The sequence below is a fragment of the Exophiala aquamarina genome (assembly GCF_000709125.1).
Source record: "Exophiala aquamarina CBS 119918 chromosome Unknown aczIA-supercont1.4, whole genome shotgun sequence".
NCBI lineage: Eukaryota > Fungi > Ascomycota > Eurotiomycetes > Chaetothyriales > Herpotrichiellaceae > Exophiala > Exophiala aquamarina.
This window is the reverse complement of record NW_013550584.1, coordinates 3,703,863-3,721,667: the sequence shown is the minus strand read 5'-3', so window position 1 is coordinate 3,721,667 and position 17,805 is coordinate 3,703,863. Positions and strand designations below refer to the sequence as shown.

Sequence of the window (17,805 nt, the reverse complement as noted above, 5' to 3'; positions counted from 1 at the left end):
TCCTCTGTTCCCACATTATGAAAGGTAGCTCAAATAATGAAAAGAGAGTACTGGTCAGAAGATCGGAGGTCCCAATGTCTGGAGGGTTGGCGCCTGATAGCTTCTAACTAATATGCCGACTAAGCATTTACAACTAAATGATTGCTAATAAAGGGCGTTGAATACAAGTTGTGTAGTCAACCCTCCGGGCAAATACCAGCCCCACAGCAGACCCCACGACAGCGCTTTACCGAAGCAGGGGATTGTTTAGAGTGCCTAGCCTGATTTCCCACCGCTTGATTCCCGTCTGGGCTGACGAGCAAAATTCAGATCATCATATGACGGTAAGTATGTACGGTTGGAGCCAACTTTGGAGACGCATTGAACCAAAGGACAACAATTTCATTTTCTTTTCCCATTGAAACTGCATTTCGAAAGAGAGGGGAACGGCGAAAACGAGCCGTGTATTCACAACAGTCTATGCCATATGTATCAAATATCTAGATTCGTGCATCGCCCTCTATCTGCTATTCATTCTTCCCCAGTAGCCACTTTAACCACGATAATAAGGCTCCTTCCACTCCTCGTAGTAATGGGACATCTCCGTGCCGGAGTTGTGGTACTGGCACTTGACATAGAACGGCTCCTTGTCGACGCTGCAGTCGAGGATCGTCTTATAGCAGCCGAGATTCTTGGCCACAGAGTCCAGCGCAGCGAGCATCCTTTGCCCAAAGTGCTTGCCTTGCTGCTCTTTCGCTATAGACACTTCTTCAATGTGGCCGCACAAGCCGCGGTTGTGGATGCTGTTTGATACTGTCAGTAGAGCTTATGGACATGACATTTAGAGTCAGGGTCCTCCGTGCGAAACTAGCTCGCGAAAACGACCAGATGATCGCGGTCCCAGGAGAGTGTACAGAGAAACACTCCAAGCGTGTTCCAGAGATGTAGACAGAGCGCATACTCTACAAACGTAGAACGGAAAGGAAGAAAGCACAAAAGGGGAAACTCACAACTTCTTCTCCACAATCAAACTCCCCGTGCCGACAATCTTGCCCTCGAACTCAATCACCAGCAGGTAATAGGTACCCTTGCCCTGGGTGTTCATCTCATCGTAACGCTCATAGAACTCCTGCTCCGTGAGGTCGCCGACCCATGTCAGGACCCGCAAGCAGTCTAGAAACCCTTTTGCAAAGTCCGTGCGCTCCAGAGATCGCACCGTGTACCCCGGTGGAAAGGAGGTCTTCACTTCGTCGGAGACTAGGCTGTTGGAGAAGAGGCCTTCTCCTGCTGCTTGGTTCGCCATGCTTGGTGGGAAGAAATATAACCAGATGTCTAGTGAGCAGTGAATATATACAACAGTCGTAGCCCAAGAGTAGAGTTTGTCGCCTTAGAAAAAGAAAAGCAATCCGTGAAAGATCCCCACTGTGTTTGGATGGATGTATTGTATAAGTTTCTGGAAGGATTCTGAAGGAAGATGGTTGCGTGGGCCCAGGACACATGTGGAAACCGGAATGACGTCGTTGGGTAGGTGGTGCACCGTATTCTGGAGGCAACATCACGCCCGAGGCCCCTCATCCCTAATCTACTTAATTGATAGGGATGGTCACGAGGTGTCGAAGGGGATGTTATTGAGCTTCTAAGTACAAACCTGTTCGCGATCAATGTCCCCTAGTGACTCTCGAATACTATTTTATAAAACGCGGAACCACGAATTTCACGTCATGACCTTCTGTCCGAATGTGAAATTCGGGTTTCAACTTGAACACTAGTTGGAACCAGTCATGCTCATGCCGCAAAGCTGAAGTACTCCTGTAAAGCTGAATGTATGGAATTCCAACTCATGAAAAAAAATACCCAGTTCCCGCATATCTTGACAGATGACTTTGATGTCGACTAGCCTGGCAGTATATACAATTTCCGTCCGCGTTAAGTATCCCGTGTATCCCTGACCGAGTCATTCATATCGACCACATACGCCTTGAATTCTTTGGTTGGGACTTCGCGCTCAAACATGATATCCAGCTCCTCGAAGGTACGACCTTTCGTCTCGGGGATGCGGAGATAGGCCCAGATGAGACAGATAAAGGAGATTCCGCCGAAGAAGAAGCCCAGTTTCCCTCGCATATCTGCTTGATCTGGGTTGATCATGTAAGGGATGGCCACTGTCATCACGACTCCTACTGTTGCTTGAACGGCAGTTGCGAAGGCGATGGTTCGACTGCGCACACGTGTCGCCGACACTTCGCAGAAGATGACGTATGCCACTGGACCGATGGAAATGTCGAAGAAGAAGTTCCATAATATCTGTTTAAAAGTGGTCAGTCCTGTCAGATCACAGATAAAATAGACGCTTTTTTTCTACTCGCGAAGAATAAAAGGCCAGAGACTCATCCTCCTGTTGCCCGCTGAAGTCAAGAATATCGGATTTTTGCCACTTCAAGCAGAAAGCTCCCTCGGAGGTTTCTCAGAAAGCTTACCATTAAAGATGACTGAGCCCAGATAATAGAAGGTCGGTTGATGTAATTCGGTGCACAGTCCAAGATTCCAACAATGATCATTATTACAGCCAGGATGAAAAGGCCGGTATTATAGATCCGTCGCCGTCCGAATCGTATGAGGAGGAACCATGAGGACACAGTACCAACCCATCCAAGGGCGAGATAGCCAATTCCCATGTTGAAAGCCTTATCACCGTCAAGACCTGCAACTGTGATATGGTCAGTGGCCTGAACAAGGCAAGGGTGAAGCATGGGTGATTAGACCTACGCTGGAAGAAGTAAGTCGCATATCCCACCATATAAATACCGCTCAGGACTTGGATGGAGTAGACTCCACAAGCGATTTCGGTCCTTCGACGATTGATCCTTTTGAAACAGTCCCAGTACGTGCTCCCGGCCTCCATTGACTGCTCTAGACGGTCCGTCTCGATAACCATGGCCAGCGTCGACTTCACATCAACTTTCGAAGATGAGAGCTTGCGCAAGGACTTTTCTGCTCCTTCGTAATCACCCTGTCGCGCCAGCCACCAGGGTGATTCTGGGGCAAAAGGCATTCCAACGAAGATGAAGAGTGGCCAAAGCCATTGAATGGCAAATGGGGTTGAATATGCCCAGTGACTGTCGATCCTCTGAGTGCCAGCCGCCACGCCGTTGGCGAGCAGTTGGCCAGTGACGAAACACAGATTTACGAAAGCAGTCAGGATACCTCTCATGGCGACTGGGCACACCTCAGACGCGTACGCTGGAGCGATAACCACGTAACAGCCGAGGACTAGACCGCCGAGCAGTTCTCCCGCCAACAGAACTGACAGAGATCTTGCAAAAAATTGTATGAAAATGAGACCGGTTGTGACGAAGACGCATGCCATGAACGTCTTCTTTCGCCCAAACCAGTCCATCGGATACCTGTTGAAGGATAAAGTGAGCGAAAATCCTCTTTCGCCCTTGCTCAGTTAACTCAACATACCCAGCAAACAAAGCACCAACGACTTGTCCAATAGGGCTTCCCATCATGAGGCCTGTCTGCCATGGAGCCGAGATAATGTAACCATCTTCGAATTTATAACCAAAGTCCTTCTGGAAGGCACCAACGGCGAACAGATTCCCCACGATTTGGGGATCAAAGGCGGCCATCAAAATGCCCAGTGAGAAGTACACAGACCAGCCTGCCGCAGTGGGATACAAGCGGACCGCCTGGAGAAAACCAAGTGCCTTCTCATGCTGTGTGGCGACTTGTGCCTTTTCGTGGAGTTCTTTGCTGTCCTTGCTGTTTGTCGTGCTCTCCTCGAGAGATGTTTCAGGGTGCTTCTCGCTGGAGAGATCTCCTTCTGCTGTCATGATGGAAGGCAGCGACTGTCTCGAGATGGAGGCGGAGGAAAAGGAAAGATTTTCGTTGAATGCAAATTGAAGGAGAAGGCTGCACAGTGGGAAGGAACGACATGGGATATAGTAGCAGGAGCGGAGGTTTATTGACGATCTTCTCAGATAAGAAATCCCAGTATGGCCAAAGTGGATCGAAGAGATAATGCAGGGGTCTGTTGTCGATACATTCGCTTTACCAAGATCGAGGTACAAGTCAGACTTTTGCCCTCCACGCTACTCTCCGTAGTTGATATCAAGGAGGGGAAGGGGCTAGTCATGCGCTCAAACCCCCTCGCAAGAGGATGCATATCTGTTGGTATCGACACGCCTGCATTGACTGGGGCAGAAACGCTGCCAGGTTTGATAAACCACGTCCTACGTAGCTCGAGTCAGTCTCAGACATCAGCCTTACACCAATATTCACTGGACCCGAGAAGTTAGTTGGGGAGCGGCAGATGTAGGAGCGTTGATCGTTACCTTACCAGTCGGGCAAATGTATGCAACGATTGCTTTTTGTGTTTGGATTTGGGAAGCTTCCTAGGTGGGAACAATGCCTGAGTACCCGCCAATTCTAATCACCCATCCGCTGCGAAACAAGAACCCCATCATCCCTCATTGTTAAATGTCATTTCAACAATGATTTCTCGCTGAGAAGCACACAGCTAAGCGAGAAAGACAATCCAGTGACAGTCAGATCATAGCCATAGAAAACAATCGTAGCATCATTTTACCGAAATGCAACGTGTGATTCCGTTGGATGGCCCGCCTAACCATCCAGTATAGATTAGGTATGCCGATGTGACTCTGAGGCGGGGCACCAGCAATGATTCCGGCAAATTTTCGAACTCATACTGTTCCAAGCCAGCCGGATATCGACCATTGGACTCGCTAAAGACAAATGATTGACGCTAGCACTGATGATAGCTTGTCAACTAACCTACCAGGTTCTTGTCGAGGCTTGTCCATTTCGAATAGATCGCGCAGAGTAAAAAAAAACTAGCTCCAAATGCGAGGGAGGGCTTTTGGCATAAGCTCAAAGGGAGCACGAGTCTGAAACCGTGCGATAATACAACTTTTCTCGATGCACGATGTAAGGTAGAGTCCTAGCAACGGTTGCCATTCTTGATCACCCAGTCTGTTTTTCCTTCAAATCGTAGTCAAGGTATCTTCATATGCAGATAGGGGGCAAACCAGATTCCAACATGATGTCCAAAAGTGCTCTAAAGATATGCACCAACGCCAGAATTCAACACGAAGCCCGAGGGGTATGGTACTCGCGCTTTTACGCTTTTACGTGACATGAACTGCTGGAGATATAGCGCCTTGTGCTCTGTTGACTTTGAAGGGCCAGGCCGTTGGATCGCCAGATCATCATTGTCTCAGCCTTGCGCAACGGCTAAGTTCAGTCCGCCCCATTTTAAGCTCGACAAGAGTACTGCTTGAAGTAGTATGTTTGTTTTTTGCGAACTGAGTGTGGACTAAACCAGTGAGAACGGGACAGATAAGAGATCTTTATGTGGGAATTTCTTGAATTGTTGGTATATTTCTGAGCAGACTGCATATATAAATATACCTGTCATTCATCATATTGCTCAAACCAGAAGATCCGAGCATGCGAAAATGTGGCACGTCAAAGCGTGCAAAGTCTGCTTTTGATCGACGCAGTCGTATTCTTTAGGTTTTGGTGGTATCATAAGAATTAGCGTCCAGTACCTGGTGTGATGCCACCTAGGATTTCTCGCTGCTCTTATCGTCTGCCTTGTTGTTCTTCTTGCGGCTCAGTATGCTCGAGCTCCTATTTCGACCATCGGAAGCCAGCGTTACGGCTCTGAAACGATTGGTGCCGCTTGCTGGATTATCGGCCAACAAGCCACTGCCTTCCAGTTTCCCCAGGCGAGCCGTAAGGGCTGTATTCTCTTTTTGAAGCTCACCGATCTGTTGCTGGAAGAGATCATTCTCCTTTTGCACGAGGGTTAACTGGGCACGCGCTTCGTCGCGCTCTCGCGTAAGCCGACCCTTTTCGTCTTTGTCCTCCTGCTTGCGTTTCTTCTCAGCCAGTTTCTTTGCTTCTTTTGATTTCTTTGCCTCAAGTCTAGCGAGCTCCTTTTTATATTTCTCTTCTTGCTTCTTGATCTCACGCTCATGCTTTTCTTCGGCCTTTTTCAAGGCCTGTTGCTCCTTCTCCGTATCCTTGTTGGCTTGACTGGAAATCTTCTCTCGTTGTTGAGAGAACTTCGCATCCATTGCTGCTTTTTGCTCGGCGAGTTTTGTCATCTCTTTATTGTGTTGAGATAAAATTTGGCTTTCTTGAGGCGATTTAGAAGACACCGATGGGGATTCGTCAGATGTGATGTGAGAGTCGGCTGAGGCAAAGGACGTATTCGAGATAGTTGACGAGGTGTCGTCGTCGTCGTCCTTGACTTGCCCCTGTGAGGGTATTGACAAGTCCGATACTGCAGGATCCCTATTAATCTGCCTGGGGACACTTTGAGGACTTCCTTTTGGCGTTGAATCATGCAAGTAAGGTAAACGATCGCGGACGCCTTGCGGTGTGTACGAGTTGATGGTATGTGACACAGCTGCAATGAATCCCGACTGAGAAGAAGGGGAGGAAGGTATGCTAGCGTTGTTTTCCTCCATCTCGTCGGCAGAGACACTCGGGAAGGGTTCTACCCCATGCCCGCTTGCCTTCGGAGTAGACGGAGCGGATCGATCTTCTACAGCTGAAGATAGGCTGTCCACTTGCTCGCGAATGCCAGCCAGCGTGCCATTTGCTTCCCAACTCGCAAAACTCTCGCGTCGATTTCCATCAGGCCTTGACTGGTGCCTCTCTAACGTATCCTCATCGTCCTCATGCTGACAAGCCCAGTCTAAAAATTTTAGAGCATCAGCGCAAATGCTGCTAGGCGTGCCTCTTTCAACCATAAAGCGGGGCACGCTGCCACCAGGATCGCTCCGCGTAACCATAATCCACTCAACAGGATTATCCTCCGGATCATAGTGATCAGCCATATCGCCGCCGAAGAGAGGGGTAGCTGGAACTCCAACTGTCGCACTGCGCTTTCTGCTCGATGGAGACAAATCTCTCAGACTGGAACGAGAAGTATCGACCGACAAGTGCTTGTTGTCCCGGTGATCATCAGTGGCAAATTTATCGAATGAGACTTCATGCTTCGCAGCGTTATGCATCAACACCTCCTTCTCGAGTGAAGGTGACACAGGCCGATTGTGACCGAGTCTACTTAGATCGGTAGAAGAAGTGGTGGTTTTTAATTTTCTCGGGATTTCGCGGATGAATTCAACTGATTCGTACTGTCCACGGATAAAGCCAGACCGGGGTTGAGTTTCTGGATGATCACAAGGTTTAGATATGATCATGTAGTGGCGAGGCACTAGGTCGGGAGTTTTATGGGCATCTCCGTGAGGTTTCATGGCCTTTGTCGAGGTGGCGAGGAGGGTAACAAAATCTCTAGGAGTAGTTGGGCCTGGAAACTGAGCACTCAATCGATATACCTCGACCTTTCCTCGGTTGGGGACTGTGATTTCTTCGACCTTTGTCTCAGCTCCAATGCCTCTGATATTGCCCTCTCCTGGTGCCCCTTGAACGGCCAGAGAGGTGGGAAATTCCCTTTCAAAGCCTCTCTTGAATCGCGAGAAGCCTAGGCCTTCGTGGACGCTCCTACGAGCAAACCATGCACCCTTCCCGTCTTTGCCTCCTAGCTTATAAACAGCAATGTTCATTGGATTCTCTTTGGCAGACAGCTTAATCGGCTTCCCCCACTCTTTCTGTAGCGCAGCATCTTCAGGCGAGGGAGGAGGGCTTCGTGCATTGGATATAGACATCTCGGCGGCGCTGTTGGCCTGAGATCTGCTGCCGTGTTCAAGGTTACTGTAGAGGGAGGAATCTGGGTCAGGAATGGGTATGGACTCGACTATGGACTGGACATGAGTGAATATGTCTGCTAAGAAGGGGTCGAGTTCCACTTTATCCTGTGGTACATCTGAGAAACTGATAGGTGCGAGGTACTTGAGATGAGAGTGGAGGGCGGCCATGCTGCAGCCAGGCCACTACGGGCGAAGAAGGTGCTTCAAGGCTCAGATTGTGGAAATGTTGAGGCTGTATATTGTGGATTACATCAAGTGGTCGACATCATGGGATCCGGGAGCAGTAGAGCGGTTACAATAAAGCTGTCGGAGGCTGCGGGACACGCCCGATGTGTCTTCGGATAGACGAGGGCCTTCATGAGCTGGAGCTGACGGGATCGATAGGTACAAGAGACTTGTAGAAAGTAAATCGGGGGTGATGTACTCAGCTCTTACCACACGGGAGGAGATGGCAAGCTAACCAAGCCGAGACCAGAATAAAGCTGCAGTGGTGATGAGTGAGCATAGTACATCATGCCTCAATGGAAGAGCAGTGGAAGGAGAAGCGGCAGGAATGGGTCCGTCATAGCGGGCGAGACCGAGTGCCGGATCGGAGTGGGAAAGGGATATTGCGTCACAAACTTGGAGCTTGATTGAGATAACGTGACTATCAGGCCCGCAGACTAACTATAAGTGGAATCCGGAAATAGATTATCTTCCGTTCCGACACCCTGAGCACGGGGCCACGATTGTGCAGTGGCGTCCTCGATGAGAATGCAACTGGATATCACGAGGACAGCAGGAAGCGGAAGATCTGGCCTTCACTCGAGAATGTGACCATACAGAATGGGAGTGATTCAATATTGAAAAATATGGTGCACTTTTGTTTGGAGATTATCTTTAATGTATCGAAGCAGTTGCTCCTTGATTCCAGCATCCGATACCATTTCCATCCAGTGGATCTGGTCTCTTCGGCTCCAGAGTCGAAGATATAGGAGATGACCCTATAGGCCTCGGGCCACCATAGTCCCCAATTCGATCTTCGCCAAGATGTTTCCACTCCAGAGTCACAGACGGTGGAGGGTCCTATTCACACCACAGGCGTGAGATAGGCAGAACAGCTTGGGTTCTCCTGAATGCTGACTAGGTGTCCTGTGACCAGGCAGCACTCATCACATACCTGATGTGATGGGGTGCCACCCTGCCGTTGTTCAGATGTGCCTTGTCACCAACCAGTGAATGACAAGTGCACAAAAAAACTGGTGGTTGACCCAGGCATGACGAGGTCTCGCCTCATCCAAACCCAACGCAGCACATCACGGCAACGCAAAGAAATCCCGGCATGCATCCCAAACCTGCAATCCTGCCGCGAGGCTAATCCTTCTTGCAAAGATGCGGGACTGTATCCAACCCAGGGATATTGTGTATCACTACCCAGCTGACCAGCCGCTGTTGTATGCCTGTAGCATCAATGAAAAACATATGAAATATTTCCAAATCGAATCGCTTCGCTGAAAATCAACCAGTGTTCCGTATTATCCTTATCCCAAAACCAATGTCAATGCAGAGTGGTATCCTTGTGTCGCTAAAGTTCAATCAAATAACTCCCTTTTCAATGCTGATGATATAGGTACCGCACAGACTGCTGCAGTCTTTATAATTTCTGATTTGGCCGTGTCCAAAAAAATATTATGTGGCCGCTCGGGAAGGTGCAAAATGCAAGTCGACAAGTCGAGCACTGGGGCATTACATAGCCGTGGCATAAGGCATTGTATATTCCTGGTATCGATCCCAACCGAATGTGCTGACAGATGTACTGCATGGCTGTTGGGCAAGCATGCTCGGGAGAGGAAGGGAAGGATATGAAGATGTTGTCACAGGTGCGCTGTATACCGGTGAGCTGTAGGCCGGGGAACTGTAGGCCGGGGAGGTGTAGGTCGGGGCGTTGTAAGCTGGTGCACTGTAATATTGAGGAGCACTGTAGGCTGCCGAGGAGAAAGGCTGGCTGAAGGAGGGAGTGGGTGATGGCAATTGAACCTCGTTCATACCCACACTCGTCCAGATGTTCTGGTGAGAGTCACAGGACGAGACCGGGCTAGGGCTTGAGGGGATGATTTTCCATGCATCCACGGGTGCGGGTTGAATGGCTTGGAGATGTTGCGATGGCCACCAGTGCTCAGCACCAGTCGAGCTCGGTAGAAGAGGGGTGGGGCGGATGACATCGACAACCCTGGGAGGTGGAGGGAGAAGAGGGACGTAGAGACCCATGATGGCCTGGCGAACTTCATCACTTCGACCAGATAGGAGTTCTCCTGCCCCATCCTCCTCCATACCTTCCAGTGCCAGAGCACCGGTCCGGTAGACGAATTTATTGGCGGCCTGCACAAACTCCTCCTGTAACTTCTTCAGCTGTTGTTCCTTCTCGGACCAAGTCCAGGTCTTGGCGGCAGTATCGACGGAGAAGACTTCTTTATGATATTCGACCAGCGAATCAATAGTGTCTGTTGTCAGCTTGAAAGCGACCTCATTCTGGGAGACCATGTCGATATGGACGACATAAGCTTCGACATGGACCAATTGGTAGTTGAACAAAGCCTCGACCAGCGGGTTGGAATCCTTCCGTAGCTCAGTCTCGGGGGCCTTGGGCAACATCAACGAACACAAAGACCAAATGGCGTTGGTAGATGAGAGGGTCTCTGTAAGACATCGTGTATGTTGAGGCACACTGTTGAGAGGTCGTTTGATTTTGTTGATCCTCTTGAGGGTGGCGGTTAGCCAGGGCTCGACCTTGTTGTTCAGAACGACATTGCAAGTCGACCGCGGCGCAAAGGCCGCAGCAGATGCGGGTAGTAATATCGTCGGCATTACGAGTTATCGGATTTGCGACTTTTAGATTCTATCGAAAGTGTCTTTGGTTGACGGCGAGGGACAAAACTTGGGCGGGGGACAGATGGAACACAAGGATAGGCAGAAGCAAAGGGTATATAAATGAGAGGTCGAAGTGTTTGGCGGTCCCAACGAGGGAAGTAGTTTGCGCGCCTGTGTAGAGAGGGAAGGATCGGAAATGAGGTGTTGGGATAGAGGGAGAGGGAAGATGAGGGTGGTAAGGCGGGGATGACCAAAAGGGCAAGAGACAGAAGGAGGAGAGAGCCGTACCTTATATCAGACGGAAGGGAGAAGTAGTCATGAGCACGAGTGATAGGTTCACGTGTATGGAGCTAAAGTTGGGACCTGGATGGCCCAGGCGCAGCAGAAGACATGTCGTTGGATAGGATGGGTGAGGGTGGATTACCTGAACGGATGGGCGAGTGGATTCTGGGTCTGGCATGGGAATGGGAATGAGAATGAATGGGAGGAGAGGGAATCAAGAAAGTGGGCATGGGAATGGGAGGGCCGTGGCTACGAGCACGCATTGTGGGTGCAAGCAGTACTACGATGGACGGGTATACGAGGGCGAGAGGTAGAGAGGTACAGAGTGGAGAGGTAGACAGTCGAGGAGCGAGACAGAACAAGCACAAGCGGCGAAATGCGAGGAACAGAGAGAGTCAGCAAAAGAGGCGGAGGCGAAAGGGCAGAAAGGCGAGGCCGAGGGAACCAGGGCAGGGAAGGCAAGCGCGAAAAGACCAGGGGGGCCGAGCAGGAAGGCACCACCAGGCTACGGGACGACATGCATCAAAGGCACTCCAGCCGTCATCATGCGCAGTCACGAGTTTTGTCTCTTGGGTGGGAGACTCCACCAGGCCGCAAGCCAAGCCCACCCATCGCAGTCTGCCCGCACTCAACACCACAGCACAACTGCAACGAAACCTGCGACCTGCGACCTGCAGTGCCACTACTGCACGTCCTACAAAGTCTACGAATCTTTCTTCAGGTCAAAAGTCCACTTCCTTCCTGCGTCCCAGCCTCTCACTGGTGGCATGTCCTGTCGTGTCTTGCCCTTCGCATTTCCGTCCCAGCTCAGCCTATTTTCCTCTCATCTTGACCTGCTCCGTCCGCCTCTGACCTGACCTCCTACAGCTGGACCAGGTCCGTGAAAACAATCGTCCGCACTCAGGCTACCCGGCTCCTTGCTTTAGCTGCATATGCACGATCAGCAAGTCTCCATCTCCCTTGCCTCCCGTACCTCGTTGCTCACTGTCTATCCGCTGCTGAGTGGTGGCCTCTTTGCAAAAGTTCATCATTCTTGAAATCACATCGACATCATTAAGCGTAAATGCAATCTATCGAAAGATCACCAATAATCAAAACCTCGTCATCACCGAAATTGATGCCCTAGACCAATATCCACCACCGCCTCGTCTTGCCCGCTGGAACTCGGCCCTCTTGGTGGCGTCTTTGATCATCGCATCCGTCCGCCGTGAAACCTGCCCGAACTGCCCATGTCTGCCCGTTAACACGGCTGGCCCCGAGGGCAATCGTAGCCTGGACTGGTTTCCCGTTCCAGAAAAAAATTAATTGTCCGATTTGGATAATTACACGGGCACTCGCACAATCCCCGTCCCTGGCCCTCTTTGTAAATGCATGGGACAGTAGCCGGGGTGCTCCGGATCATCACCAAGGCGTACTCAATCTTAGGTATCACTCGAATCAATCTACGCAGAACAAACTATCATGTGCGATCTACGAGCCCTGTAGATTGACTGAAACCGCGACATCACGTAGGAGACTCTGCCATCGTCAGAGGTGGGCGTGGGAATCCTCTCGATTGATATTCCTGTTGGCACGATCACCCAACGAGCGCAAACATTTGAATCCTCTCGCGTGCGCATCAAGTGGTCGGCGTCTCAAAAGTTAGTAAGACCAACCAGTCTTACTCTTGCGATTTGCAGTTCCAACTGAACGGTACGACTCCCTTGTTTCAGAAGTCGTGGAAAGGTTCTCATCCCAAGGGTCTCGGTCCCCCCAACAGGCGAAGATGCACGAAAAAGGTACAGGGCGAAAAAAGTTATTTCGCTCGAAATGGCCTGTTGGATGACTGGTCGATGGCAAATGCAGCGGGGCCAGTCGTTGGGTTCTGTTTCTAGTTGTTGAAATTCCGCCCGAGTTAGCTTGTAGGACCCAGCTGATGTGATGTTGTTCGGAAGGCACTTCTGCAAATAGATTGGACGGAGACGGTGGACGCTAGCATGCCGCATCTTCGCCAGATCCCTGCTGCGTGCAATCATTGGTCACAACCACCGTCAGTGGTACGGGCCTCCCAGCGTCATGTGATGTGGACTTGTGTGGGCCACGTTTTGGCCTCCAGGAATACCTGGAGAAGCTAGATACAAGTGTCGCAGTAGCCGCCGACGAATTCCTGTATTCCTTTGACTCGAGTCTGGTGCATGTCTCAGACACCTAGCCCAAACCAGAGAGGAGCGTGACAATGACAGGTGACGCATACTGGCATACCCAAGAAGACAAATAGGAGGTCATGACCTCCTACGAGCCCGGAGTGAGCGATGAAGTCAGCAGGCAAAGGTCATGCAAAGGGTCGATTTCGTGGCTGTGCAACTGCAGAACTGTGTCGACCATGCTGGTCGAGTGGCTGACTCGCCTGAAGGTGGGTGGGGCTTGTCGAGCTGGAGGAGGAAAATCGCTACCTCGTAACAAGTTTAGTCGCACTGGGCCTTACCAGCCACAATGGCATCCGCTTCTCCGGTCATAACCGACGCTAAGATTACCATCACGTGGCCCACATTCAATTCTCTGGCACTGGCACCTTGTGATCGACACGTTCTTGGTCCGACTCCAAGGGACTCCGTAGACATTGTGGTACTTCTGTACCTTGTACTCAGCATCGCTGTCTCCGAAAACGATCCTCACAGGGGTCACCCTTGCTCACATGACAATCGGCATCAGCATCATCATCAGTTCCAGGGATATGCAACGACATAGCTCTTCTCCCCACATTGTTTGTCCTCTCCGCAAGTGCACCGAGGTGCTTGGGAGATCTCCAAATAAAGGTACATCAGTGCCTGAATCCGCTTTTATCGATTAGAAATCGGCAGTGTATCGATAAGGCTTTGGGGTCTTTTCCTTGGAAATTTACGCAGTACAAGAAAACCATCAAGTGTCCGTTACAAGGTACAGTCTTAATCATAATTTACCACCTGCACAATCGAAAGATCTGTCCAAGAATAAAATTCTGGCATGGTGCATGGATCACTGCGCCATCTGTCGTGCTACAGTCTCATTTCGTCTGTTCAAAAATTGTTTTGTTGAGATCCGGGCGTTTGAAGAGTCGCTGCCTCTTCAAAATGAATTGAGCCTGAGAGCTTTCTGCAACCGAAAGAGCACACGAAACTACGGTTCAGAGCCCATCATAGGCCTAGTCAATCCTATCAGGACATACCGGCCTGCCCAAATGTTTTTCCAATAGAATACGATCTTCATCACCATGACGGAGCACACGTTAGATACAATCCTTCGAGCAGAAGATAATGATCCCAACCCTCGCCCCCAAGAGGGTGCCCTATAGTATAACTTTGACCCACCCACTATCTCCTCAGCCGTTATGGCGTTGCTCAATTCCTCCGGTTATGTACAGAGCATGCAAACTCGGAAAGAAAATAAGCGATCAGCAGGAAGCTTCAGATCATGAACCCCGATCCCAGGGCCAGCCCTACACGCTGTCATTGTTCCAGAGCACTGGGAGAATCGGTGAAAAGGAGTCATGTTATCCCGGCGCCCAGATGGCGTTTATTTTTGGACAAAGCTTGTTTTTATAGTGAGGATGACGATTGGCCGTAGTGCCAATTAACCTCCACCTTCCTCACACCCGGGATCCGTTAATGCGGTTTGCCCTCCAGGCGCCCAGATAAGCTAATTATGACTGGCATCGGTGCTTAGGAAACCGGCCCCCGATCCCAACTGTCTGACTATTTTTTCAACGTCGCCGTAAAAAATATCAGTACCACGCTTAGATGCCCATTACTTTCCTATAGAAACTTCAATTCGATTGACACTCGGTGTCAAAAGCACATTCGCACTGTTCTTAGCTGCCTATTCGTCTGCTCGGCATCTATTGTGCGACTCATTCCTCTGTCTCCAAGCTCAGTTCCAGGGTCAGCTACAAGCAGCTCATCAGCTAGACAGCTTAACATAACATCAACATCACCACTTCTAGCAAAAACCAGCAAAACTGAGAATTCCATATCACCCTATTCACAACATGTCTGCATATCTCCGTCCCACGGTCAAGGTGGCAAGTGCTACAGTCCTAGGAGCGGGCCTAGCTTACACTGGCTATCGGTATTGGAATACCACTCACTTTTTCTTCAGCACCGCTCATGCAGAATCACCCGCATCTGATCCAACAGCGGCCTCGAGGAAGATGGAGTGGAAGGGGTTCACAGAGCTCAAGCTGCTTCAGTCTGAGATGATCAACCACAATGTCAAGAGGTTGACCTTTGCTCTTCCGGACGATCAGACGGTGACTGGTATCTCGCCAATCAGTAAGTTGGATGCTGTTCTTAGAATGTTGCAGCTCCAGATATCTAATCTGGTACCTAGCTTCTCTTTTGACAAGGCACACTCCAGAAGGTGCTTTTATTCCCGTCTTCCGACCCTATACTCCTGTGAGTGATAGTGGTGAGTCAAAATCCCACCGTACATTCCTTTTGTTCTGACTAACATCCGGAAGACTTGCCGGGCACCGTGACTTTCATGGTGAAAAAGTACCCGAATGGCAAGGGCTCAGGCAAGATGCACTCATTGAAGCCTGGAGACTCGATGAAGTTCAAGCCTCTGCATGAGTTCGACTACAAGCCAAACCAATTCTCCAACATGACATTCATCGCTGGGGGCTCAGGCATCACACCTATCTACCAACTTACAAGGTCAATCCTCAACAACCGCGATGATAAAACCAAGATTGCATTGGTTTACGCCAACAACACCGAAGAAGATATTTTACTTCGGAAAGAGTTCGATGAGCTCGCACAGAAGTACCCAGATCGCTTCCAGAGACTCTACACTGTCAGCAAACTCAGCCCCAGCACCGACGGCCAAGTGGAGCAAGGATACGTGTCCAAAGAAATGCTGGCCAAAGTTATGCCGCACAAATTAAAGGTGTCAAACACTAAAGTGCTTGTCTCTGGCCCTCCGCCGATGGTTGAGGCCATCGCTGGAGCAAAGGGTGGCTTCGGCTGGACCCAAGGCAGCATTGGTGGCATCCTAGGTGAGCTCGGATACACCAAAGAAGATGTCCACAAGTTCTAGATAGCGGAGCAGAAGGGCTGAGATGAGGTTTCATTCGATGTGAATATTATTAGAATCGGCAGAACACATTTTGAGGCGTTTCACTAGCGAACTAGATAGATGAGCGGACATGGCGGAACCACCGCTCCTGGACAAGAGTTTGTACATGTAGATATCAAAAAGACAATAGAGGAGTGGTATTGGCTGACTAATGAAAGACTGCGACGATGTGATGGACACCCAATGCGTGAGGGGTCTTTGAGATGAAGACTCGAAAATAGAGTACGAGTAGCGAACCTCGTACTCGGCAGTGGGAGTTACATTCCTCGGCCGACCCCATCCGTTCTGGACGTCACCCACCAAACGCATCGCGATCTTATCCACAACTTTCTTGCTAGTAACTTCTTCCAACCCTACCTGGAACAAGAGTCCACGCAATCCCGGTCGGTCAGTCGTTTAGACTTGCGCGTGGGAGGGGTCGTGGATGGCAAAGACTGAACGCGAGCACATGCCGCCTCTTCTTTGTTCCCGCACGGTGACACTGTGCTGACAGTGATTTGTCCCTTCGCAACCATGCAGGCGTTTGGTAAGTCTTCTTCTTTTGCTGTTACTCTCCAGAGCTTTGTTCTGCTTCACACTGTCGGCGGAGCCCTTTGCTGTGCAGAATGCCTACGTCCATTCGATTGCAAGTCCTGAATGTCAAGTTATACTATGCTGCGCAAGCAGGCGCTGACCAATCTTGCTTTTACAGTCCCTAAAAACCGCAAGGTATCCCTATCTCTTTTCGAGCGCTGTTACGGCGATGGCGGTGTGTGCTAACGCAGATATCGTCACTCACAGCCCAAATTCGATTTAACCCTGCGCATTATCGATCTGACCAATATCCCTCTGATCTCCGGTACTGCCACCGTTCGATGGCATCTCTCCAGCTCAAATGCGGCTGAGCACCGCGGCCGCACGGACAAGGCCTACATACTCGAGCACAAGGCAACATGGGACTACCTAAAGGAAATTCCGGTGCGGCTCACCATTGATAAGACCCAGATGCTACAGGAATGCGACATCCACTTCGAGATCTTGCAGGAGTACAACGAGGGCGGAAGAGGAGGCAGAGTACACTTGGGGAACGTAAAGCTGAATCTAGCCGAGTATGCCCATTTACCAGAGGCCATGACCGAGCGTGATCCACAGGATGAGAGCGACGACGGCGGCATCACTAGACGCTACCTCTTGCAGGACAGTAAAGTGAACAGCACCTTGAAGATCGGTATTAAGATGAAACAAACCGAAGGAGACGCAAATTTCATCGCCCCGCCGCTCAAGTCAGCAATGGTCATCGGCGGAATTGCAGGAGTTCTTTCCACGGAGGCCGGGGAGGGAGATGACATTCCTAGCATCACGAGCAAGACAAGAGAGCTGTCAGAAGCGCAGGACATCTACAGACGGACACTCGCCGCGACTTGGGCTTGTCAGGCAGGTGAACTTGCGCCTGACAAGTTGATCGAAGACCTATTTAGCGGGGGAGACGGCGGCAAAATCAAAAGCCCGACAAAGCCTATACATAATCAGGCCCGCCTTGGCCCGCGCGAGGAGAGTCTAGGGTCCAGCTCGAGCGACGAGACGAGGCGGCCGGTGACTCCGCGGAGCCAGCACTTGACTCCACAGATGGCTAATGGACATGGACACCGGAGAGGTGGCAGTGCCGACGGTGGAAACACGAATGGCCAACTCGGTGGCGTTGCGCCGTTAGGAACGGTTAGTGGGAGATCGAGCATCGAGCAGCAGGTGCATGCCAGCCAACATCATCACCATTCAAGGCGGAGGGACCTAGACTACCGTGAGCTCACGGAATTCGACCTACGTGATGATCTACGCAGCTGGCAAGTTCGGGTTTGAAGGATGATTTCATGAAATGTGAATG

At 50.5% G+C, this 17,805-nt stretch overlaps 6 protein-coding genes across 6 annotated transcripts; 2 read left to right on the top strand and 4 right to left on the bottom strand.

The window, feature by feature from the left end:
- Positions 1-532: 532 nt before the first annotated feature.
- Positions 533-1,282, bottom strand: A1O9_06447 (glucosamine-phosphate N-acetyltransferase; the record flags this gene model as incomplete). The annotated part of the gene is made up of 2 exons (XM_013405657.1): positions 533-782; positions 990-1,282. The coding sequence occupies 2 exons, from the start codon at positions 1,280-1,282 to the stop codon at positions 533-535; spliced, it is 543 nt and encodes a 180-aa protein (XP_013261111.1).
- Positions 1,283-1,905: 623 nt separating this feature from the next.
- A1O9_06446 (uncharacterized protein) lies at positions 1,906-3,815 on the bottom strand (the record flags this gene model as incomplete). The annotated part of the gene is made up of 4 exons (XM_013405656.1): positions 1,906-2,283; positions 2,457-2,686; positions 2,746-3,383; positions 3,445-3,815. The coding sequence occupies 4 exons, from the start codon at positions 3,813-3,815 to the stop codon at positions 1,906-1,908; spliced, it is 1,617 nt and encodes a 538-aa protein (XP_013261110.1).
- A 1,752-nt stretch (positions 3,816-5,567) lies between these two features.
- A1O9_06445 (uncharacterized protein) lies at positions 5,568-7,892 on the bottom strand (the record flags this gene model as incomplete). Its single annotated transcript, XM_013405655.1, has 1 exon — positions 5,568-7,892. The coding sequence occupies one exon, from the start codon at positions 7,890-7,892 to the stop codon at positions 5,568-5,570; it is 2,325 nt and encodes a 774-aa protein (XP_013261109.1).
- Positions 7,893-9,449: 1,557 nt separating this feature from the next.
- On the bottom strand, positions 9,450-10,568 carry A1O9_06444 (uncharacterized protein; the record flags this gene model as incomplete). The annotated part of the gene is made up of 1 exon (XM_013405654.1): positions 9,450-10,568. One exon carries the CDS (start codon positions 10,566-10,568, stop codon positions 9,450-9,452), a length of 1,119 nt encoding a protein of 372 aa, XP_013261108.1.
- A 4,288-nt stretch (positions 10,569-14,856) lies between these two features.
- Positions 14,857-15,905, top strand: A1O9_06443 (uncharacterized protein; the record flags this gene model as incomplete). Its single annotated transcript, XM_013405653.1, has 3 exons — positions 14,857-15,139; positions 15,198-15,275; positions 15,328-15,905. 3 exons carry the CDS (start codon positions 14,857-14,859, stop codon positions 15,903-15,905), a joined length of 939 nt encoding a protein of 312 aa, XP_013261107.1.
- Positions 15,906-16,580: 675 nt separating this feature from the next.
- On the top strand, positions 16,581-17,780 carry A1O9_06442 (uncharacterized protein; the record flags this gene model as incomplete). The annotated part of the gene is made up of 2 exons (XM_013405652.1): positions 16,581-16,652; positions 16,725-17,780. 2 exons carry the CDS (start codon positions 16,581-16,583, stop codon positions 17,778-17,780), a joined length of 1,128 nt encoding a protein of 375 aa, XP_013261106.1.
- Between the last annotated feature and the right edge of the window lie 25 nt (positions 17,781-17,805).